The 25519-nt window shown below is 34.6% G+C and overlaps 1 protein-coding gene across 4 annotated transcripts in view; it reads left to right on the top strand.

The window, feature by feature from the left end:
- The first annotated feature begins 5624 nt into the window (after positions 1-5624).
- Positions 5625-25519, top strand: part of ccser1 (coiled-coil serine-rich protein 1) — a 106273-nt gene continuing 86378 nt past the window's right edge. For all 4 annotated transcript variants that reach the window (XM_051117356.1, XM_051117358.1, XM_051117357.1 and 1 more), the window contains exons 1-5: positions 5625-5817; positions 8254-9408; positions 12930-13114; positions 23132-23222; positions 24252-24366. In XM_051117356.1, the coding sequence (XP_050973313.1) occupies positions 8280-9408; positions 12930-13114; positions 23132-23222; positions 24252-24366 (1520 nt within the window). In that variant the 5' untranslated portion in view covers positions 5625-5817; positions 8254-8279. The remainder of the gene's footprint in view (positions 5818-8253; positions 9409-12929; positions 13115-23131; positions 23223-24251; positions 24367-25519) is intronic.

Here is a 25519-nt window from a genome sequence, read left to right as displayed (position 1 = left end):
ACAAACTAAAGTTAACAGGTCATAAAGATACGTACGAGCAGTGTTAATTAAGATATTAGCCTAATATTTCACCCACCTGACCGGAAATGATCAGAACAAACACGAATGTTGTCAAAATTCTTGCCCTGGAAATCCTGGTTCAGTTTAGCACCACAAATGCCTTTTGTTTCTCAGACAGTCTTTTGCACTCTTATCCTTGATTTGGTATAACTTTTGGCAGTTTGTAGTACTCCAAATGAAGAGTTAATTTTTTTTTTTAACTTTGAAACATGAAATGTGGTAGTTTTTGCAAGGTTGTATTTTGGTACTTTGCAAAGATAAAATGAGTGTTTTTTTTTTTTTAACTTTGAAACATGAAATGTTTTGTAACTTTTATTACGTTTTTAAACGTTTTATTCCAACGTGCATATTACGTTATTTTAACACTTGAATAAAATGTCCCCCGAAAGTTGTAGTTTGGTCTGGTTTCATTTTCGTAGTAGACAAATGTGATATTTACCTTTTTTTGACTACTTAAAGAGAACGTTCCAGGTTGGTATTTTTACAGCGTTTCTAAAACGTTTTTGTTGGTTACATATATATTTTTTTATTTTAAAAAACGTTTTTAAAACGTTTTTAAAACATTGTACTACAACATGACCTAATTGCAACCAAAATACAACATTGTGAAAAGTTGTAAAAACAATCCAACAGTTGGTTTTTTGGCAGAAGCAGGTAACTTGGAGTTATCTGCTTTTGCTATAAAACAAAATTATAATTATATAATTATATATAATTAATATGTAAAAAAAAAAAAATTCAATGAACCTTAACTCCCAATCTGGAGCTGTACATGGGACAGGTGAATTACTGCAAAAAGTTGGTCACTGCGACACCGTAAAGTGATGAAATTATGCGGCATGTGCTTTTAAAAATCATTTTCATATGTTTAACGTTATGTTATCGATTTGGAAAGTACTTTAATTTGACTAGAAACACCAGAGACCGGAAAGCATATCGTTTCAGTCGGGCGAGACTTCCGCGTTCAGGAAAAAGGTGGATATAGTGGAGTGAAGTGGATTGTGGTCTGACCTATGATGCTATGAAAGGAAAAAAAAATATCTCTGTGTTTAACAGACTGAAAACAGCTTTCTGCTTTTACCTTACAGTTCACAATCCATTAAGGGACTGTGTTAGTGATATACAGTATAGTGCCGATCTATAGGGACTGGATGATGGAAACATGACACTAATGGGGTCTTACAGCACAGCAAGTAGGATCTGTAAATGTTTAGGGGGCTGCAGTGGTTATTTGTATAGTATACTGTATGTGCACATTATACACACAAACTAAAATCAGAAATAAGATTCAGATACCTTGTGCATCATTATTAGTATTTTATTAAATGACTAACTGGTAGGTAATAAGGAGATACATCAGGAAAAAAAAGCTATTTTTCCTTCTAGTTTTCCTTCCTTCTAGTAAGACAAGAAAAATCTCATGTCTTACTAATATCAAACTGAACAGGTAGGTCTGAATAGGTGAACCCACAATGAGAGTCTCTGATGATTTCAGGCGGATTTTAGCAGCTTGTGTCATGCAAATTATAAAATGAAAAAGCACAGAGAGAGTGAAAATGGTCATGCAAAGCTACATTATGTGTTTTTGGCGTATAAATATGGTTGGATTTTAACTCATCAGTTTTGGTATTAGTTTAATGCTGTACTTCACAGTATCAAATGACTCTCGTTACATTACAGTTCTTGTCTGTATCTAATTTGTAGGGCTGAAGTATAGCTTAAAAGGACAGTTAAAAAAAATACAGAAACAGATATTTTTAGAAAAATGTCTCTAGTGTCAATCCAATGAATGTCAATGGGTTGCCAGTGTTGTTTTGGACCCAACTGACTTTCATATGAGCAAACCCAATTGAAATGTCTTGTTTTTTTGTTCCACAGGTGAAAGAAAGTCACTTAGGTTTAGCAAGGATAAAAACTGACAGAGGAGAAAAGAATAGCTCACCGAGTGCAACCATTTTGCATAATCAAAATAATAGTTCAAAATATGTATAAAACATGGATTTTTGTAAATAACGTAAATCTTTCATGGGCTTTCTACTACATATTTCAGTAAGAGACATAAGTTATGTTATATTAAACCATGCAAATCTTAATCTTAAAGACGTGACTCACAGCAGCTCTATGTACTGTCTGACTCAAATGACATTTTTAAATTACTGTAATGAATGTACTCACTTTTTAACAAACTCAGAAATAGAGAGCAAGTGTCAAGGTGTCCACATAATGATGCTTTGCTTGACATCACAAATTAAGCTGTCAAATTACTGACACAATCAGTGTTTCTTTTAGAGCCTGATCACAATTTTACTCTAAATGTCTGGTGGAAACTGTCAGAGGTAAACACCATATTCATTCTCTTGTGTGTCTGAGGAGATGGAATAGTTGCCAGAAAGGCTTATGGCTACACTCGCTGCCACTTTATCTAGACGGTATAAACAGCTTTTTCAAGTCCATCAAAGAGTGCATATGGGAGACGAATAAAGACCCTCACTTTGTAGCTTTGTCCAACTCCATCAGAGGTAAGTTCAGCGGTCACATTTATGAGCGCCACATTATTCCTACCTCTGTCACAGCACACTTACAAAGCTTTGCTGCAGAGCCGCTATCATCTGTCTCATAGCAACTGCCTCCTTAAGCCGTCCACATTGCCATGACATTTTAAATCTAATACTCTGATAAAACCATTTTCAGCAAAAGAAACTGCAAGCATTAGTGAAGGAAACAACAGAAAGACATTGAGGAGCCAGATCTTGAAAAGGTACAGTAATTATTAGCATTAAAATGTTTAAGAGGAAAGCCAGCGAGAGCTCTTAATAAGGTCAGATAATGGATGATAATGGAAAAAATGTAGAGTCTCAGACCCAAAACAGGAAATGAAAGGCAGAAAATGAAGTCTCCCACAGATGATGGACATTGTGAGGAAGAGGTCATGAGAAAGTAGAGTTGAATAAGGCTGATGCAGAAAATAACACTTTCAGGCCATTATACCAGAGAATGTTACTCAGTAATGAAAATTCTATCATTATTTACTCACCCACATGTCACTCCAAAATCATATTTTCTTTCATCTGTGAAATCCAGAAGGAGAAACTTTTCTCTGTTGCAATGAATGGGGACTGAAACGTTCAAGCTCCTTTTTTTTTTTTTTTTTTTTTTTTTTAAAGAAGTCTTTTCTGCTCAACTAGCCTGCATTTATTTGATCTAAAGTACAGCAAAAACTGTACAATTTTGAAATATTTTTTACTATTTAAAAAAACTGTTTTCTGTTTGAATATATTTTAAAATGCAATTTATTCCTTTGATTTCAAAGCTGATTTTTCATGTGACTCCAGTCACATGATCTGTCAGAAATCATTCTAATATTCTGATTTGCTGCTAAAAAACCATTTATTATTATTGTTATTATTATTATGTTGAAAACAGCTGAGTAGATTTTTTTTTAAAGGTTTCTTTGATGGATTTTAAGTTCAGTAAATCAGCATTTATTTGAAACAGAAATCTTTGGTCACATTATAAATGTCTTTATTATCACTTTTGATCAATTTAAAGCATCTTTGCTAAATAAAAATATTAATTTCTATAATTTCTATAATTTTGTTTTAACTTAGCTATTTAAAACTAAGTAAAAATCACTATGTGAAATGTTATAGTATTTATTTTTTTTTCTGACAACGTAAAATAAACTATAGCCTACCTGACCATATTTATACATCAGTCATGCACTTGACTGTAAAAAACATGTTTTTTTTTTTTTTTTTATATTGTTTCTGAGAGCCAATGCACTTTTCTGGGTAATATAGATTACAAATCCATTTCATTGATAAAATACACCCCAACATGTTTTCCTTGAAATAACATATAATTCTTGGGATGTACTTGAATAATCAGAAATGCATTAAATATACACAAAACATTATTAAATTTCTTTTATATGATGACTAAATGAATACGGAGAAGGAAGAGCTTTTTATAATACACACATTAGTGTGGAATTGAATGAATCGGCCCTCAGACACACACAGGTTGAGTTGATCCAGATGGGTTTATTAATGCTGCAGTGGACGACTGATTGTGACACAGGTAGTGACGCAGTCTGATGACGCTATACATTCAAAAATACTCATTATATTTCCGTTCAGATCCCTTTAAAGTTAACTTCATAAAAGTCTGAGCAGATTTCATAATGGTATTTTTAGATGTTTATACAACACATTTATTGTCATGTTGGACACTTAATTTATTACAGAATGTATTTGTACATAGCTGCCTCGGTTTTGTACACAGCCTACGCTGTTTATGAGATAAATACGTTTGTGCAAAAAAAAAAAAAAAAAAAAAAAAATCTGTGCACAAACCTTTGCATTCATTACATACAGACGCTCTTACACATAGGATTACATAGGATTGCGCATAGGATTACACAATTTACACAGAACAATGATTGTTTTTATGGTTAGTTGCTTTAACACAATATGAATTGAATTCAGATTAACTGCATCTTTTTTCCATACAGTGACGCTGAATGGTAACTGAGCCATTCAGCCTAAAAATTATGAACGAACTTTCATTTTCATTCAACTCGATGCTATTATAAATGAATAACCAGTGAACTCTCAAACGCCATAAACATTAGCTGCTTCTCAAACGTAACCCCCCTTTCTTTTCCATAAATGTGTAAACAGGGACACCACGTGGAATTCCAAAGAACTGCAGAAAGCTATGGAGGAATTTTAGCCCATTGATGTTACGTTATGGGAATTAAGGCTAAACATGAGCTGTTGCTATACGTTGTACAACGTGACATTTCACAGGAGTGATTTTACTCATGCACTTTCGTATTTGGCTCGATAAGCTAATTAGTTAGATAATTTTATCTTAGACTTATAATATTGGGCGTACCATTTTAATTGTATTAAAAAATGTAATCAGGTACAAAATCACGTGACAATGAAATCTGGAGACTGTAATATAATTAAAAGCGCTTCAGTGGTCTAGATTTATTCAAAATGCCCCGTTTATTCATTCCAAACAACTGATCGATATTTACTCTGCGTTAATGTTATATACAATATGCAAGATCATAAATACATCAGTAAACAATGGTACCTTAAGATCTTATGCCCGAGATGTCCTTAAAAATAAAATAAAAATGATCTGATTATATATGCAAATTACCACCAAACACCAAATAAAATATTATTCATAACAAACAATTGAAAAAATCACAATAAACATTTTGTGATTTTATGCAAACAATAAAGTAAAATTAAATGGTGTCAGAGTATAATATAAAGAAAATAAATATCAAACAAACTGGAAAATCTCACCACTGACAAATCGATGTTTCTTTTATTATTACATTCTCTAATAAAATTTCTGCTTTTAAAACTAGAAACGCTATTTATAAACCATACAATTTTTCTCATACACATGGAATTTCAATAATGACTCTGATAATTGTGTAATTGCACACTTTTCTTGTATTATCCCAGGGCCACTGCACCTGTGTGCCGTCTTTAAATGACGCTCACGCAGGTACCTTGCGTCATGCGCAGACGCTGAAACGCGGAAGCAAAACGCGAGCACATTCCACGTCACTTGAGGTGGATTTAACGCGGCGAGCCAGGATTCTGACATAAGAATTTAGCGCTTTGACGTGAAACTCGCCGGATGTGATGCCACGTTCATTCTGGCTTCACGCTCAAACTGACAGCGAACGGAATATCAGCGGGTTGTAAACAGAGGTTTCATCTCAAGGTAATGTTTGTGCGGAGCTGTACTGCGGGCAGAGCGCTTGCAGCAGGCGGCTGCTGTATGTCGCTGTGTTATTGGTTATTCAGTGTTTCCTGACGCCGTATGTCCATCAGTGTAGGTGATATGATGGCTGTATATAAAAATAGGTCTGTATTGCGCAATTGCTATGTCTCAAAACATAGCGAGATACCTAAATAACATTTTTGGGGCTCTACGTTTCCCAAATATGATGTACGTGGGTATGATGTCCAAAAATGCTGTTTTGAGAGCCAGAACACATCAGATTTTTGGGTATGGGCCTTTTGCTTTGATTCATCTTATTATGGATAGTCTTAGATTTTCATGTCAATTAAATTATTTAGAATTTCATTTTCTGCTAGCGTATAATCCCTCTAAATGTTCGTCAAATGTAATTTACCTGTTTCCATCCAAGCCCTTATTATTATAGCTCGTGTGCCGTAATTTTTAACTTGCATAAAAGTTTAATGAGTTGGGCTGTTGTTTATTACATTGGCATTGTCATGATTGTATTTTTAAAACATCTTACAGTAATTAAGTATGCCTTAGACTGTCATTAGCCATTAAAACATGTCAGGTTAAGCAAGCTAAGTAATGTTGGCAAGGGTGTATCTCCAACTGCCACAACAATGTTGTGGGGTGTGTACATGTTGTGTAAATTTGTCAGAGGAACACCTTGACATCACCTTTACTGATTTGCTGTGATTTCTGTATAGTACAATTTTTTTTTGGCAGTAGGTAAGCACAATATGCTTAATGTACTGTAATTAATTGTGCTCAGCAAACAGTAATGCAGCCCTCCTGGATTTTTCCCTTGTGAATCTGGATCATTGTGCCTGTGGTGGCAAATTAAATTTTTGCCTCTTGGACACAGAGAATGCAGATTTTTACAAGCCTTTCAGGTTTTTACCAGGTGTTTTATTATTTGTAATTAATTGTTAAACTAATATACAGTATTTTAATTCACAATTTCCCCCCGCATTTGAGGACTATAAAGTGATGCTGTAGCTCACAAGTGGACTCTGATCTTTTTAAAATAATAAGTTTTTTGTTTTTGGGAACCAATTTTAGACAAACTCTAAAGATGTTAGACTTTTTTATATTTCATTTTCCCCCAAAATACAAGAATAATACAAGAAAAATGATTAATGAGAATATAAAAAATTAAATATTCTCTTAAACATCCTTCTTTCTTTCTTTCTTTTGACAAATATTTAAAAATATTTGGAATTGTGCAAATGTCAAAATCAAGTGAGCTTTTTAAATTTATTTATTTTATTTTATTATTATTATTATTATTTTTATTGGCTGATATCTTAAAGTTCAAGGTGGCCTCACACTACTTGGAATTACATTATTTAATTTAAAGATGGCAAATAAAACATGCATAACAATTGTAAGCCAAATATAATGTTTATTCTAATTATAATGAACATGAGTTCAAATGGATCAATTTGAAAAAAAGAGAAAAAAGTATATAGTATTCTTAAATAAATTGTTAACAAGAGTGAAAGAGAAGTAAACACTGTAACCAAAAGTAATCTAGTATACCTGTGCTCACATTTTCTTCAATAAAGACCATGTAGCGCTCATTTTACATAGAGTATGCAGCGAATATTACATCAATATGATGTAGTAAAAAGACCAGCATAGATTAAAATCAAGGATTTAAAATTGCTTGCTGAATGCCAACAATATATGAAAATTATAGCATTTGCCTTTTACTTGTTAGAATGAAATAATGATAAATTAATGAAGGCTCCTGTGCATCTTGCCAAATTTCCCTTTGTGTGTTCATCAAACTATTAACAAATTGGTTCCTCAAGAGTTTGTTTTTGTTTCTAAACAACCAAATTTCTTGTCAAATGTGAGACTTGTTACCTAGTGGTCTTTGCCAATCCTGATTGTGGCTGTTTGCTAAAGGGATAGTTCAGGCAAAAATTAAAGTTCTGTCCTTAATCAGTGGCTCAACCTTAATTTTGTAAAGCTATGAGAATACTTTTTGTGTGCAAATAATACAAAAATAACAACTTTATTCAACAGTTCATCTAATATAATGGCGGTGGACGGTGATGTGGAGAAGAAGAATTGCTGAATAAAGTTGTTTTTGTTTTCTCTGCGCACAGAAAGTATTGTCATAGCTTTGTAAAATTGCGGTCGAACCACTGGACTAGTTGCACTATTTTAACAACGTCCTTTCTGGGCCTGGGAACATTTCAGTTACATTGCTGTCTGTAGAGGTTTAGAAAGCTCTCAGATGTCATCAAATTGTCTTAATTTGTGTTCTGAAGATGAATGAAGGTCTTACGGGTTTGACATAGGGGTGAGTATTCGACAACAGAGTTTTCATTTTTGGGTGAACTATCCCTTTAAGGCTGTCATGCTAATGCTGAGTCTGTCTTTTTTTTTACCTGTTTGCAGTGTGTCTGATCTGGTGCTTGATCTTAATGGGCGAATCAGGGACACGCCGCTCCACCCTGGTCTCCAGGCTTCCCATCTTTAGACGTAGCGGGCGAAAGAGGCAGGACTCGCTTCCCTCCTCGCCCTCCTCCGGCGGTGTCGGCAATGGCGTCCACACTTCCTCTCCCTCCAGCACGAACTCCAGCTCCAGCAGCACGGGCAAACGCCGAAGCCTGTTCCGCACTCCGTCCCTCAGCTTCCACTGCAAGAGGAACAGTGACCCGACCCAGCTCAGCCTGGACAATCGCAGCCAGGGATCTGAAGCCACCTTTCGAGACGGTTCTGTCTCAAAGACGCGGCATTCATTCGGATTTGGCGGACATAAGAAAAAAATCACCCGATCTCAAACGGAAGACCTCGAGAAGGCATCCACAAACCGCAGCGTGTTTATTAATTGCATCAGCTCAGGGACAAACGAGGGAGATGATTCAGGGTTCCTTGATGATGTGAGCAGCAAAAGGTCTTCCAAACATAAGAAGCAGCTGCTACCCAAGTCCTTATCAGCTCACCAACGGTTTTCCAAGAACTTGCCCAATGTCCCAGACCAGAGCAAAGGTCAGGATGCTGTGGAAGATCCTCCTAAAACTGGTACCCCAGGTTCCTGGCCTGGAGAACTGGTTGAGAGTTCTCTACAGTCGCCTATGATCTCAGAAGACCGCACCACGGCAATAACACCATCCGATTTTGTTCACGTCACCGAGGACTCTGTCTCAGAAGTGGATGCTTTGCCAGCACCCAGTCCAGCTGCTCCACCTGAAAACTTTAGCCAAGCTGTTTCTACCTCACAGGTGTCCTTCACCCCAGCCCAGGCCACCACAGAAAAGCATGTACTGCCAGATACCAGCCACACAACCAACACACAGTGCGAGAGCACCACTGCCCATACAGAACCAGCAACACTGCAGACAGTGAAAGAGCTGAACCCTAATGCTAACCCTGACCAGTCAGATACCAGTGAGATTGAGCAAGCTCCAGAACTGAGTGAGGAAAGCAGCTCCAATCCAGACCCCCGAGAGAGGCGGTCCAGGAACACTGTGCTCATCCAGCAGGCAGGAAGATCATCAGGCCTGAGCAAACTGGAGACCAGGCCGAGTCACCTGAGGAAGCCGCACACAGGTAATGTCAGTGAGTTGCTGTTTTGCGTGTTTAAATAACAGCGGTACTCTTTCTGTTTTTATAGAGGAACAAGTTTTTACATACTTGTTCCATGACAAAGACATTTTAATCTTTTATCTTAAAACCAGTTTCACTAATCTTTCACTGAGATTTCATCTATAGCTCTTATGACCTTATGTGACCCTGGGCCACAAAAGACATGAGTAGCACGGGTATATTTGTAGCAATAGCCAGCAATACATTGTATGGGTCAAAATTATCAATTTTTCTTTTTATGTCAAATAATTAGGATATTAAGTAAAGATAATGTTCCATTAAGATATTTTGTAAATTTCCTACTGTAAATCTACCAAAACTTTTTTGATTCATAATATGCATTGCTAAGAACTTCATTTAGAAGACTTTAAAGGTTTTTTTTTATTTTTTTTATCAATATTTAGAATTTTTTTTTTTTTTCTTTTGCACCCTCAGATTTTAGATTTTCAAATAGTTGTATCTTGGCCAAATATTGTCCTATCCTAACAAACAATACATCAATGGAAAGCTTCTTTATTTACTCAATTTAATTGATAAATTATGTATAAATTTCAATAAAAAAAAAATAAAAATACCCTTATGACTGGTTTTGTGGTCCAGGGTCACATATGAGAGCTCATGGGTGCTGAAGTTTAAAAATTTTGGGGAAAAAAAATACGTACAGTTGTATTGTTGGGTACTACAGGTGTTCTGGTTAAAATGGTTGTGAAACTGACAGCCAAATTAATTGTTTTCACGATTGTTTTTAGTACATCATAAGGTAAAACGGCGTGACCATCTGGACATTTTCCTGTTTTTTTTTTTTTTTTTACATGGCTACTTGCCAAAAAAGAAAAGGCCTGAAATATTGATCTGACTTAATGTATTGATTTAAATGAAAAAGGACCTCAGAGACATGCAATATACATGAATCTTACACAGCTATGTGTGGAAACTTATTTTGGAAACAGCAGGCAGTTATACTGTGTAGTGGCTCAGTATACAAAATATTGAAATGCAAAATGCTGTGATTGACCGATCAGCATGTAGTATTTCAGAGACCTGTGTAATATGCTAATTTATTTTTAAGTCATGTTGAAGTTTAGAAGTCAATTTGTAATTAATTAATCTGTCACATAGTTAATTATCATGTTTATGATTTTAAAAATGACATTTAAGCCCTCATGTAATGACCTATAAAAGCGCTTCATAACGTGTACCTTTAAACTGAATGTGAAACTGATCTTCACAGCTCTGGAACTGCTGAAAGCTTAAACTAGTATTTTTATACACGCAAACAAAAACTGGAACTTTATATTTTTTTAAAAAAGCATTCTCCCCTCCCTTTATAAACAATGCTTTGTTCCAGTTTGGCTGTACTTTTCTTCTGAGCTGTGGTTTCTCTTCTGTAAATTATACTTTTACCTTATGAGTGCTTTCACTCCAGAATGCCTGTGGCTTAGAGGTTTATGGGAAACTAACCATCTCCACTGTATTGAATTTCCTCTAGTGGTGACCTGATATTGGCTTTACTATGGATCCTCTTGCAGGAGAGAGTGAACTCTACACTCAGTGGTTTCATTTACAATTACAGGCTTGGGGTCATTCATTAATATTCAAGTAAATGATTAATCTCTTTTTAATGTTATTAAAATGTTTTTAGTCATACTCGCTTATCTTTAGAAGGAAAAATGTCTGGATGCAGTCAGGTCTTTTGTTTACCATGTTGGCAGACAGATTATTTTGGCAAAACAAGTTTTCCAGAAACCCTTTTTTGTTTAATTTAGATTTGCTGGGAATTTGAGCAAGTTTTTGTTTTGCATGTTTATTTTTTTTCTTGTAAATATATTTACAGTTATCACTGTGTCCTTTTCTGCATTTTTTTTTTTATTTTCTGGCTGTATAGGTTTTAGGCTTTCTCTGAATATCAGTATATTTTCTTTGTAGTGCTTGTGAATATTTGTGTCAGTAGGATTTAAGATTAAAGCATTTATGATGATGGTACTATGCTGAAACGTAACTAACGATTTTTTTTTTTTTGTCTGTTTCACCTATCCATGTTGTTTAGATATTAAAATTTGGTTTAAGAGATAAACTAAACTAAATGTATTATATGCAGATCTGATGCAGTGGTGAGTTGTAGTTTGTGCCCTAGGCTTAACACTTATTCTTTGTGTATTTAATATCTTTGCTACATGTTTTACATATTCTTTAGATTGTGACCTGCAGCCTAATTTAAAGTCCATTGAGATCTGTCTCTGTACATTGAGATAATAATTCAGTTAAAGGGACGAAACTTGGTAACAAGGTGGTTTCCATCTTTATTTTTTCCAGTGCATTTGAATATTGTTTTCCATAGAAGCGCAGTTCACAGTTTCATTTAAACCCATTCATGTGTATTTTCCATAATAACACTTTTTTTGTAACATTGTCTGTGCATTTTGTATACACTACCATTTAGGCGTCTCATGTTCAAATATATATGTATGTGTGTATATGTATGTACGTGTGTGTGTATATATATATATATACACACACACACATTGCCGTTCAAAAGTTTGTGATCAGTAAGATTTTAAATGATTTTTAAAGAAGTCTCTATAGCTCAAAGTTCCATTATTATGAAATATTATTGCAGTTTAAAATAAGTTTTCTATTTTATTTGTTTTTTTAAATATAATTTATTTCTGTGATGCAAAGCTGAATTTTCATCAGCCGTTACTCCAGTCTTCAGTGTCATACGATCCTTCAGAAATCATTCTAATATGCTGATTTATTATCACTGTTGGAAACAGTAACACTGCTAAATATTTTATTATTTTATTTATTGAGTAAGAAGTTAGAAAGAACAGCCTTTATTAAAAACATTTTTTTTTAACAATCTAAGTATTTACTGTCACTTTTTTATCAATTTAACATCCTTGCTGAATAAAAGAATTAATTTCTTTCAAACCAAGAAAGAAAGAAAAAAAATATACTTACCCCAAACAGTAGTGTATATTATTACAAATTATTTCTGTATAAATGCTGTTCTTTGTAAAAATGTATTCATCAAAGAATCCTGAAAAAAGTCATATTAGCATGATTTCGGAGGGATCATGTGACACTGAATACTGGAGTAATGATGCTGAAATTCAGCTTTGCATCACAGGAATAAATTATATTTTCCACTATGTTAAATTGCAATAATTATTCACAATATTACTGTTTTTTTTTTTTTTTTTTTTTTTTTTTTTTTTTTCTGTATCTATAATCAATAAATCAAATAAATGCAGCCTTAATGAGCAGAAAAGACTTGTTGTTTAAAAAGCAAAATCATACTGATCCCAAACTTTTGAACGGCACTCTATTAGTTATTCACTTTATATTTTTTATATATATATATATATATATATATATATAAATAACAAAGTGATGTCATTGTTATTGTACACTGCTTCAAAACACAACTTAATAACTTGTTTTGAGGAATATCTTTCACTAATCTTTATTTGTATCTTTAACAGTGTCCATGTGCAGCAGCGTGAGCCCGTACCATGAGGTTATGCGCATGGAGAGGCGTCTGCGGTCGGCCTCTGAGGGTGCAGGAGGACCCAGACTTCACCTCAACCTCAGGGATCCTCACTGCATGGAGGGCAACACTTTATCCAAGCAGAGAACCAGTTCCTCATCTTCCAAACTGGGCAGCCTGGTAAGTATAATGAAATTCCACTGCTCTAGCACACATTTTCCAAAAAATCAATCGTAGATAAACTGGTCTGTTTGATTTAAAAGCATGACTGTCTTGTAAAACCATTGATGTAGACTCTCGCTGTGTCCTTCTGAGGGATTAAATTCCCACCCAGCGATATAATCGCAGTACTTAATTAAACAGACAAATCCTCTCACACCATTTTAGCACCAGCAGGTCAGCAGGGCCAGTATCCATGGGTCACTTTCCTTCTGTAGAAGATTCCATTGCCTGAATATGTAGTGCGCCAAAACTTGTATTAAACCCTGATGTCATGTTGTTTTGCAGAATTGAATCTTTAAAGGGATGATTGAAATTTCAGCCATTATTTCCAAACCTGTACAACTTACTTTTTCTGTGTAACACAAACTTGGGTTATTATAAAAAAAAAAAAGAGATAAATATGCAAACTAAAATATTTCAGAAAGTATTTTTAAATCACATACTCATTGCTTGTTTCCATGCAGTTACAGTGAATGGAGATTTAAGCTTTTAAGCTTTAAAAAACAAACACAGAGCCATTGTATGACTTCAGAATTCTTATAAGATGTTGCATATATATGCTGTATGCTAAATGCACATATATGTAGGCCTATATGGTAATGAGACCTAGTCCTCATTATCATTCATTATATTGAAAGGGTGGGCATTTTGAATTTTCTTCAAAAATTCACTCTTTTGTGTTCCACAGAAGAATGCCAAATGACTGATTAAATGGAGAGCAGTTGTGTGTATTCAAGAGGTGATTGATTGTAGTATAAATGCGTCTTTACTTAGAAAAGTCCAGGTTCTGTGAGTCAGTATTGCAGTATTGTGGCAGAATTTAGACCTAAAGAAAAAAGGACAATCAAATCAACTCTAGAAAGTAATTCAAAAGCCCAACGCGGGTGGAAGATATAAGAACATTTCCAAGTCATTGAATATGCTGTGGAGTGCAGTTAAATCAATAATGATGAAATGGGAAAGTGTGGCACTGCTGTGAATCTACCTAGAGCAGGCTGTGCTTAAAAACTGAGCTACTGTGCGAGCATCGGTCTTGTGTGACGCTTCATTGTAACATAATCACTGGGTCTCATGGATTCTCATTCCTCATTCAAAAGTTCAGTTTCATCAGAAATACTGTGATTGTGAAATATCTAGTTCACAACATGAAAAAGCCTTTTTGTACTGCTAGTACTTATTAAAGCCAGCCATCTGCTTATTAAAAGCAGAATTTAGAAAAACACTGTTCTTTAATCTCTTCACAAGACCTTGCAATAAACCTGTGGATTATGCGTAATAACAGGAGCACTGTTCACAGCAGGCTATTTGAAGTCCAACAGTGATTGTGTTGAAGTTTGCTGAAGGCGGTGGAGCACAAGCAGTTCTTTAAATTCCTGTAATGGTGTTTTCAATGAGAACAAATATATGTACAGTGCTAACTGCTAAAGATTACTTCAGATATACAAAAAGTGTACTCGTGTTACTCTGAATGGGAGAAAACACAATGTGAATTAAAGGTCACCCAAAAATGAAAATTCTGGCATTAAAGGAGAACTCCATATAATGGACTGATATGGTGCCCCGATTTTGAACTTCCAAAATGCAGTTTAAATGCGGCTTCAAACAATCCCAAATGCGGTTGTAAACAATCCCAGCCGAGGAAGAAGGGTCATATCTCTACAAGGGTCTTATTGCTTTGGAATGACATGAGGGTGAATAATTAATGAAAAATTAATTTTTATTTTTGGGTGAACTATTCCTTTTAGTCCTGCTTTCTAAATAAGAAAGCCAGTCGCAAATGTGTAAAGTCATCACAGCACTGCAGCTGCCGTTAGAAGCTCCGGTTGCCTCAGAAACAGTCGTTGTCCTGAGACCCGCACTAACGACTGATCGCCCATGAGCGTGGACCAGGCCAACCTGAAATATAAGCTTTTTAGAATACTATTTGAGCATAAGAAACATTTATTTACAGATTTTGATTTGATGAGATTTTGTTGATGATTTAGAATATATTTAACCAGGGTTCTCACAGGTCCTTGAAATTGAAAAAAAAAAAAAAAAAATTCAAGGCCATCAAAAGTTTTTGAAAATAAACATACATAGATACAGGTCCTTCAAAGTGCTTGAATTTATTTTGTGCGAGAAGTTTTCTGGAAAAAAACAATCCATATTATTGCCTCCAGTCTCCAGACACCTTTGCATACTAGCTTGCTTATTTTCGTTAGTTACGCACATTTATGTGTTCTGTTAAGTGTTTCCCATGTGATGTACTTTGTGTTCTTTGGTACTGCACACGTTCATGCTAAAACACAAGGCTGGACTGGATTTGATTCTGATTCACAAGCTTGCAGTTTGATTCAATTTCTGATTCAATTCAGTATTGATTATTTTGGATAGATATCAGGTACAATACATACCAAATTTTCTTAAGTTCTTAAGGAAAACAAAATCTCTCAACTAATACTGTGAAATATTCATTAGAGTATTACTATAATATTAAAGGTTCACATTAACAGATTTGTTTTATCTGCTGAGTTTTTATAATAATAAAATTACGGTTACTTAATTATATTCATACTCCAATTTATTTTTTGAAGTATACACATAAATGGTGGCTGTCACAAAAACATAACATAAATTAAACACTGAATAACAGTAAAAATGATAATGACTATCTCATATGCTGTTTATATTTAGCAAAAATGCTCCTCCCTAGTTATTTTTCCTAGCTGACTAATAAGTTCCAGCATGCATTACTCCAGACTTCAGCGTCATATGATCCTTCAGAAATCATTCTAATATATTAATTTGGTGATCAAGACATGTTCCTGGTATTATCAATGTTGAAAACAGTTGTGCCGCTTAATATTTTGTAGAAACTATAATACAGAATTCTTTGAATAGAAAGTTCAAAAGAACAGCGTTTATTTAAAATAGAAATCTTTTGTAACATTACAAAGATCACTTATGAATCATTTAATTCATTCTTGCTGAATGAAACTGTAATTTCCTTTTAATTGAGTAGTCAGTAGTGACTGTTTTTAGCTGGTGCCGGTCATCGGTGTTAAAGGGCTGATAGATAAAGAATTACGTTTGAGTGAGATTTTAGACAAAACCCTTACAGGAAAACCTTCTTTCAATTAGTAACGTAAAACAATGGCTCAAACTTTTGGCTAGTTCCTACGAAGTTCTAAAGGCTTTGTTTTGTTTCTGAATAGCGTAGCCTGCACCTGCACAGCTTGAGGCCAAAGTAATTGCTCTTGTTTTCCAGCGTAGCGGAGGAAAACGCCACATCCTGTGTTATTGTTCTTTAATGCTTGCTAAGGTGCCACTGCTAATTTGTCATCAAGTCATGTGCCGTGCAAAATTTCTGAGTGAGGGTTACCTTTACCGTGACTGGGCTGACCTGGCCTTTCCATTTACATTATCCTGTTTGGCAGTTGTTCTTGGATGAGGCTACATCCTGAAGGCACCGTGTCTGATCAGGTTTGTCAACAGAATTTGGAAATCTTAGGAAACATGCTGTATGCTTTGGGTGACTTTGAGGATCCAGATTATTGTATTATCAAAGCTGGGCTAGATAAAGATAAATGGATATGTTAGCCCACGTTTTAATTGCCGGATGAAACGGATTTGTTAAAGGAAAATCCTCTTCTACGGTGCAGTCGTTCTGCAGTCAAGTTCAGAGGAGGGACAGCATTTTGCATTGTGCATGCTGCACGGAACAATGAACATTGTTATCTGTGATGTCCGATTTGCGAATGAACGAGTTGGTTCTTAATGAATCAGTCTCAAACATGTCCCAAACTCACAACTTGTTTGCATGAATTGGTCTAATAACTGACTCGCTCACTGAAGCGTTAGTCATTTTCAAAATGAACTTCAGCAAGAATAACAGTGATGTTTATTTATTTATTTTCATTTTTGGGGGGTTCTAAATGTTCCAGTTTAAAAGCTTTAAAAGTTGCTACCTACTCATTTTATTTTAAGCTCTCTTAGAGAGAATTTTGTGGATTCTTTGTGGATTCTGTTTTAAAAGTGTTTTTGTAGATTTTTCTAAGCTGACTCCATAATCACCAGAGAATGGAAATGCTCATTAACATACTTTTTACAGGCCTGACTCACATAACTTTTAATTTAAACACAAAGACAGGCAGGAAAAGGGAAGCATTCCATTGTCTAAGTGAGAAATTGTGGTCTTGCTCACTGCTCTCAAGGGAAGCATGCCAGTTACTACTCTCTGTGTTCTTCAAACATTAACATTTGAGGAACTACAGTTGTTTCCCCTTTCTGTAATCTTTGGCCAACACGCTTGTAAATGGCATAAGTGTTGTTTGATAATTTGCCTCTTGCAGCTTCATTTGCATCAAGATGGTTCTTGTTTGATACAGCCTAATTGTTTTTAGCTTGCAATCAACCTTCATAATGTAGAGCAGTAGGCTTTGGTCTTGCTGATGAATGAAACATTTGGCAGCAGCCAGTGCTGGTTAGCTGAATGCGCCTAAAGGGCTTGAGTTTCACTTATGAGAAAGCTGCCTTGTTGAATCAGGCATTATTTTGCTCAATACGTTGTGGCCTAGACTTGAAATTTGATGATATTTGTTTAATTAAGGTTGTCTTTGCAGCGTTATTGAGACTTGTTCAAAAGAGCTGTAACACTGATGCTGACACTTAATTATTCTGAATTATCTGTCAGCCCTGGAACACCAGTGTTCAGCACCAACTAAAAATAATCACTACTGACTTAGAGGGATAGTTCAGGCAAAAATGAAAATTCTGTCATTTAATTACTCACTCTCATGACATTCCAAACCCGTAAGACCTTCGTTCATCTTGAGAACACAAATTAAAGGGGTCATCAGATACAAAGTTCACTTTTACATGTTGTTTGAACATTAATGTGTGTTGGCAGTGTATGTACACATCTACCCTAAAATGATTCAAATCCATGCAGTAGTTTTTAATTAATCTGTACAAATAATATCCCCTCTTTCAAATCGTGCCATTCTCAGATGCCTGTCGATTGTGGCATCACACCAACAGAGGCCATTCCCACAATAGTTGATTGACATGAGCGTCTTACCTCAGACCCGCCCTAAATCAGCTGTAACAGTCCGACCTCCACTGTTTCCATGCCGAGGCAGGGATGTAAGTTATATGAATATCTCAGATTGAGCGATTGAGGTGTTGTGTTGCCGGATGAACATAGTGGTCGTCATTTACTCCCGACATCTGAGCCGCTAAAGATGCAGTGGATTACGTTTGTTTGTGAAGGGAATGCGCCTCCCGATCTACATAAACGCGTGTATGTTCGCGTAAATCATTCGTGATCCAGCTTCACCTACAACAGAAGTGAGTACAAGGTTTTTTTTAATGAATCTTTGCAATCACCTTTCCTAATAAGGTGCTAGTTAGTGAGTTTAGCGGCTAAACGCAGCTGAATGCGGCTAAAGTAAACAGGCTCGTCACTCCACAGAAAGAAGAGGGGGCGGGGCGAGCAGAGCTCATTTGCATTTAAAGGAGCAATCCATCAGAATGGGTTGATTTTTGCAGAGCTAATTTTGAAAGGGTAAAAAGGGTGTTGTTTTACACTACCATTGAGAATTTTTAACCGAAGTATATCATAGACTTTTCATTAAGACCCTAAAGAATCATATCAACTTGTGGAAAATGGGCATCCGATGACCCCTTTAAGAGATTTTTCATGAAACTTTTGATGAGGCTCAGAGGTGGCATAAGTGCAATCAAATTCATAAATTCATGTTGAAATTAATGTTGTTGTTGTTGTTGTTGTTTTTTGTTATTTTTTGAATATAGAAATATTAAATTATGTAAATAACGGAAAAGGTACTTTAACAATGAAACTAAAACTGCCAGTAGGTGGCGGCAAATCACTGATTTATTTACTGATTTATTCATTTATTTGATTCGTTTTAATGGCTGATTCATCCAGGCATAAAGCAAGTCACTTTCTTTATGAATGGGAAATTGAATCACTGATTCACTAGATTAGTTTAAAAACACGTTCATTCATAAACAAATCACCACTGTGTTTGAATGGAGATGCGCAGCAGCTCAGTTGTGACTTTTCAAACTATTTTTGATGATGAAATGGGGCTAAATCAGGCAATAGTGTTATAGTCAGACAAGTCGCTTAATATTAACTTCTTGTTTATTTAACTTGTACTAAATCTGTATCTTATTTACAAACTTTGTTTTGAATGTTTATGAATGTTTGAAGTGTTTATGAATAGATTCGTCAGGTAGGTCTGTGATGCATTACTCAACATTGCAAAAACACAGAAACCTTTGAAGCTCCCTTCAGCGGAAACACAAATATGCTGAAATTAGATTTCAGTTGCAAATACGACTGAAATGGTTGCACTGTAGAGCCCTGTATATATCAAAATATTTTTGGAAAAAATGCAGTGGTAACCTTAACATTTTATTTTAAGATTTAACATTTGTATATAGTCCAAAGCAAAAGAGTCGTAAAAATTCTTAAAATCAGAGTTCATAAACAAGTTCATAATTTATTTAAATGTAACATATTACACATTAATGAGTAAATTTGTATATGTAAAATTATTTAATTTACAAGTGTCGTGTGTGTGTGTGTGTTTTACTTTCATTTTATTAGAAGTAGGCAATATTGAAATCCAATATTGTGAATCTAATCATCATTCTATATCATCAAATCTAATTGAATCTAATCATCCAAATTCTATATTTTATCTAAAAAAAAACCCTTTTGTTAGTGCTGTGACCTAACGCATTGTGCCTTGGTGCTCATGTGGGAAAAATGGGTTCGAATCTATCCCATGCCATGTCTCAGTTTTTACCATTTTTCCCTTACAGTAACTTCAATATCTCAGTCCTGTACGAAGAGGCACATAACGCGTGTTGCAATGGACCTTAAGTGCGGGCACCTCAAGTTCAGCTCGGGTCATATCCGAGCTCTTAGGATACATTTGTGCAAATGTTTTCTGACTCCTCATAAGAATTTCTGGTAGCAGCACAGATTTGTTCTGAATATGTCTGAGAGTGTATACTCGCATAACCTGCTAATGTGAAACCTGTTACATTGCCTCTTGAAAATAGCGTTTCTGTGTTTATTTTCTCATAGGGATATATTTTTTGAAATGAGTTTCTGAAATACGAAAGGAAGAAAAGTTGTTTACAATGCCATTGAACTGATTTGGCCTTTTTGTCAAGGGCCGCAGGACATTTCGTTAATAAGTAAAGCATGTTTTCTCCTGACACTGACATGAAAAGATCAAAAAAATCAATCTGAACATCGGGAGATGGAGAGTGAGTCACACCAAATGTCAGCTCTCTGTCACCTTCTCAATCCCTCAGAAATAAACGCTCGAGAAAAAAAAAAAAAGACTATCATCTCATATCATCACCTCTTGTTTGTTTTTGTTTTTTTTCGTCTTCACGCAGACATTTTTATTGAGCACTGGCGTTTTTTGTCCTTTGTGCTGCTGTTGCCAATATCTCTGTCTGTGATTAGTGACCTTGTTGATTGAGAGTTTACATGCTTATGCACAAAACCAACCTGTGTTCGGCTGTTTATGTTCACAAGGACATTTATGAACCATGACACTGTTACTTACTTTAATATATCTAAATAAGCTCTTTGGACAGGTCACCGAATAAGGCCATTCACTTCATCAATATTACGTTCTTACCGAGATCATAACAGTAGTGATGCATTATGTTCATTTTGTCATTTGGCATCGTAATATTTCACAGAGTTAAAGGCCAGGCCGTTTCATATCCTGAGAGTCTTAATTAGGTGCCCAGCGACCCTTTAATTTCGAGCAAAGTCAAAGTTAAGGCACTTTTCTGTCCTGATGCTCTATCCAATACTTTGCTCTGTCCTGGTTAATTAGCCACAGAACCGCGCTTCTCCACTTTAATAGGACATAATAGCTGCTCTTTTGCCTTTTTGTCTTTTACATGCACTTTTAAATAAGATTAGGTTGAAATACTCCACATTAGAGCTTTGCTGAGTCTGAATTGTGAGTTAGAATAAACGACCCTGTTTTAATATTGTTTTGTTTTTTTTTTTTTTTTTTTTTCACTTTTTGCTTTCAATCTGAAGGTGTCTTTTTCATGCTGGGCACAAGATGGCAGTGTGACACTTTGAAAAACATCACCCCAGAAGCCCACTTTGGTTTGAGCGATATACAGGTTTTCTGCTTTTTGAGTGCACAGTGGTTTTTTTTTTTTTTTTTTTTTGCGCTGTTTAGTCAGATGTGTGGAAAGGTTGCTGTGGAGGCGTCTTGGAATTAAATGAAATCCTCTTTTGTCATCTTGCGTTAACAAAGAGACCATGACACGCAGCTGGAGGTTTGGGCTAAATTTAAGTTTAAGTTGTTAGTCACCTTTAACTGCAATGTAGATGCATTAAAATGAGTCTAAATATGTCATAAATAATGAAATGGCAATCTTGTATGGATGCTAGGTCTTAACAGTAAGGGAGTGTCCCCCCCCCCCCCCCCCCATTAACCTGATCATAACATTTTTACTTTTTCTCCTTTTTACCATCTTTATTGGCTTAACCACAAACAGTGATATGGTCAACGATACAGTATATATTAATTAAACAAATATACAAACAAAAAATTATATGTGCCATTAAATATATTTACATTTTTTCACTGAATTATGTACTTTTAAGATATTACAAATAAATAATTAATAATACATGAATAATAATAATAATAATAATAATAATAATAATAATAATAATAATATTAATAATTATTATTATTATTATTGTTGTTGTTTTAATATCTTATCTATGAGATATTAAAACAATAAAAATAATATTAAAAATAAGTTTACATTTATTTTTAAAAAGGTATTTATTTGCAGTAAGAACTGGAAATATTACATGCTCTAAATGTATATATATTTTTTTTGTATTCCCTAATTATAAATTCATTAATTACACTGCTGTTCAAAAGTTTGGGGTCAGTAAGATTTTTAATGTTTTTTTAAAAGAAGAATTAAATTAAATATACAGAAAAAAATAGTAATATTATAAAATAATATTGCAATTTAAAATAGTGGTTTTCTAATTTAATATACTCTAAAATAGAATGCATCTGTGATGCAAAGCTACATTTTCAGCATCATTACTCCAGTCTTCAGTGTTCACATGGTCCTTCAGAAATCATGGAAACAGTTGTGCTGCTTATTATTATTATTATTATTATTATTATTATTATTAATATTATATATTTTTGGAACCTGTGATACTTTTTTCAGGATTCTCTGAATAAAACGTTAAGAAGAACAGCATATATATTTAAAATAGAAATCTTTTGTAACAATATACGCTGCCACTCAAAGTATGGGGTTAGTAATTTCTTTCTTTTCTTTCTTTTACTTTCTTTGAAAGAATTTATTAATTTTACTCAGCAAGAATGTGTTAAACTGATGGTAGTAAAGACTTATATTGTTAGAAAAGATTTCTATCTTGAATAAATGCTGTTCTTTTAGACTTTTTATTCATTAAAGAACCCTGAAAAAAGAATCACAGGTTCCAAAACATATTAAGCTGGACAACTGTTTCCAACATTGATAATCAGCGTATTAGAATGATTTCTGAAGGATTGTGTGACAGTAAAGACTGGAGTAATGGCTGATGAACATTCAGCTTTGCATCACAGAAATAAATTATATTTTAAAGTATATTAAAATAGGAAAGTGTCATTTTAAGTTGCAGTAATATTTCATAACATTACCTTTTTCTCTATTGTTGATCAAATCAATGAAACTTTGATGCGCTTAAGAGACTTAGAAAACATTAAAAATATTACTGATCCCAAAGTTTTGAAATGTGTATGTGAAACTCCATCAGTTGTTGGTGATTTATTATGGCATGCAATATAAAATGGACCCAGAACCATACTCGCAGAGTTCTCCTTTGCAAAAATGTTTTATTTTGATCTTGCCTGACAGTTTTTCTCCATTTTCCAGGATGTTTTGAATAACCTTGGCTCATCCGAGTTGGATGAGGATGACCTGATGCTGGATCTTGACCTCTCGGATGACCAGCGACCTCACCATGGTATGTTTTCACTCCAGTTGCTCTCTTCTTTTTGCTTCAGACTCTCAAACATGTACTATGGCGTTTCTCTCATTCATATTCATGCAGTTAAATCTCTGAATATCTTGTTATAGTAATTACACATTCTTATAATAGCTGCATCGCTTGAAGAAATGATTTTTGCCTTGATAAAAAAAGATGAGACCTTATCCCCCCACAACTTCAGCTGAAGAGACTAGAGGAAATGTTTAGATTTTAATACCTTGTAAAATATTACACCGTGAAGTTATGCACGCATACACTTATGAATTAGTCATGTCGTCATCTTAATTTTCCAAATGTTCAGATATTTCGGGAGGAGTTACATCAGCATGTATGACACTACACGTTAACATGCACCACAGGCGAAGCCTGTAGACCGATAAACACTGCGAATGTCATTGCTGATATTTACTAAAGCAGTTTTTTTTTGCAAGAGAAGTAAATATCGCAGTGCCTGTGCTTGAAGTCATTTTAACATGAACTTTCTCTAGATCAGTGGTTCTCAGCTGGTTTTGCTTTAGGACCCAGATTATGGAAAATTGGTGACCTAATAAAGTACAAAATTTTGTTTGTTGTACAAAAATGACTTAAAAATATAAATAAATCCTGGAAACGCTTTACAATAAGGTTCCATTAGTTAATATTAGTTAGTGTATTAACTAACATGAATGAAAAATGAACAATACATTTATGACAGCATTTGTTCATCTTTGTTAATGTTAGTTAATAAAAAAAAAAACAAAAAAAAAAAAACAGACATTCCTTGTTAGCTCATGTTAATTCACAGTGCATTAACTAATGTTAACAAGCACAACTTTTGATTTTAATGAATTAGTAAATGCTGAAATTAACATTAAGATTAAATGAAAGATTGTTCAATCTTAGTTTAACTACAGTAGTTAACTAATGAACCTTATTGTAAAGGGTTACCAAATCTCATATTTCATGGAAATAAAGTAAGTTGTTTTCACCCACAATTTTTTTTTCTTTTCTTAATTTGTATTATAGCCTCACGGGAGGACTCCAGTCAGTCCCTTGCATCATTCCTCAACCTGCTGCCCTCACCCATGGAGGCCTCCACCGACCGGACCCCTGGAAGAGAGCCCAAGGAGCCCACCCTCAGGTATCTATTCCTCACTGCAGCTTCTCTGCATACTTTTAATTTCACAGCCGCACTGTGAACGTGAATGTTTCGACAGGGGTGATGTTACATGCCCACTTTGATGACTCAGTAATGGTGTTTACCTTGTAACAAACCACGCAATGATCATCCAGTTGTTTCAGGAACTGAATAGATTTGCAGAGCTCACCTATAAGGATTTATTTTGTTTTGAAGTCAGACTTGTAGTTCACATTGTTACTCGCAGTCATTATAAGAAAATGGATATTAGAAATGGATTTTTTTTTTAATACCACTTTACAATAAGATTCATTAGTAAACAATATTTAGATACATTAGTTAACATGAAATAAGAACGGTTACCACACCTCGTGACATTGATCAGATGATATATTTCAGGGCATTCATCTCGTTTTTGTCCTTAAAACACTTTTGTGAGTAGGATTAATTTCTTGCGCGTCTCATCCAACACCTCCTTTGCTAATTCCAAAATGACCTGGAGCCAGTGTTGGGGGTAACGCATTACAAGTAACGCGAGTTATGTAATATTATTACTTTTTACAAGTAACTAGTAAAGTAACGCATTACTTTTAAACTGACAAGAAAATATCTGAGTTACTTTTTTCAAAAAAGCTTGCAATCCTGCAATAATTAAATATGATAAATAATATAAATATCCTTTATGCATTAATCTTATTTTATTTAACCGATGTCTTTGCTGCCGACCTTTGATGATCCAATTCAACCATACTAATAAGCAAAAATGACTCAATATAATCTAACATTTGTTTTCCCTTTTTTTTATTGCTGAAGTATTGACTTTTTTTTTTCGTCTGCATTCTACTGTACAGACGTGAGTTTACTTTTCTCTAAGCCTGAGGCTTTTGGTGTGAAAAGGCTTTTACATTTGCCAAAAATAGAACTTTTTATATTAAAAACAAACAAGCAAGCCCTGCCCAGATTTAAAAAGTAACGCAAAATTAAAGTAACACATTATTTTCCATAAAAAGTAACTAAGTAACGTAATTAGTTACTTTTTTAGGGAGTAACTCAATATCGTAACTCACTACTTTTAAAAGTAACTTTCCCCAACACTGCCTGGAACTACATTCGCCGTGTGTTTCCCTGAAAATAATGCACACCTAAGAACGTTTGT

Source organism: Labeo rohita, chromosome 8 (assembly GCF_022985175.1).
Source record: "Labeo rohita strain BAU-BD-2019 chromosome 8, IGBB_LRoh.1.0, whole genome shotgun sequence".
Lineage (NCBI taxonomy): Eukaryota > Metazoa > Chordata > Actinopteri > Cypriniformes > Cyprinidae > Labeo > Labeo rohita.
The sequence above is the reverse complement of the archived record's forward strand: the minus strand, read 5'-3'. Positions and strand labels throughout refer to the sequence as shown.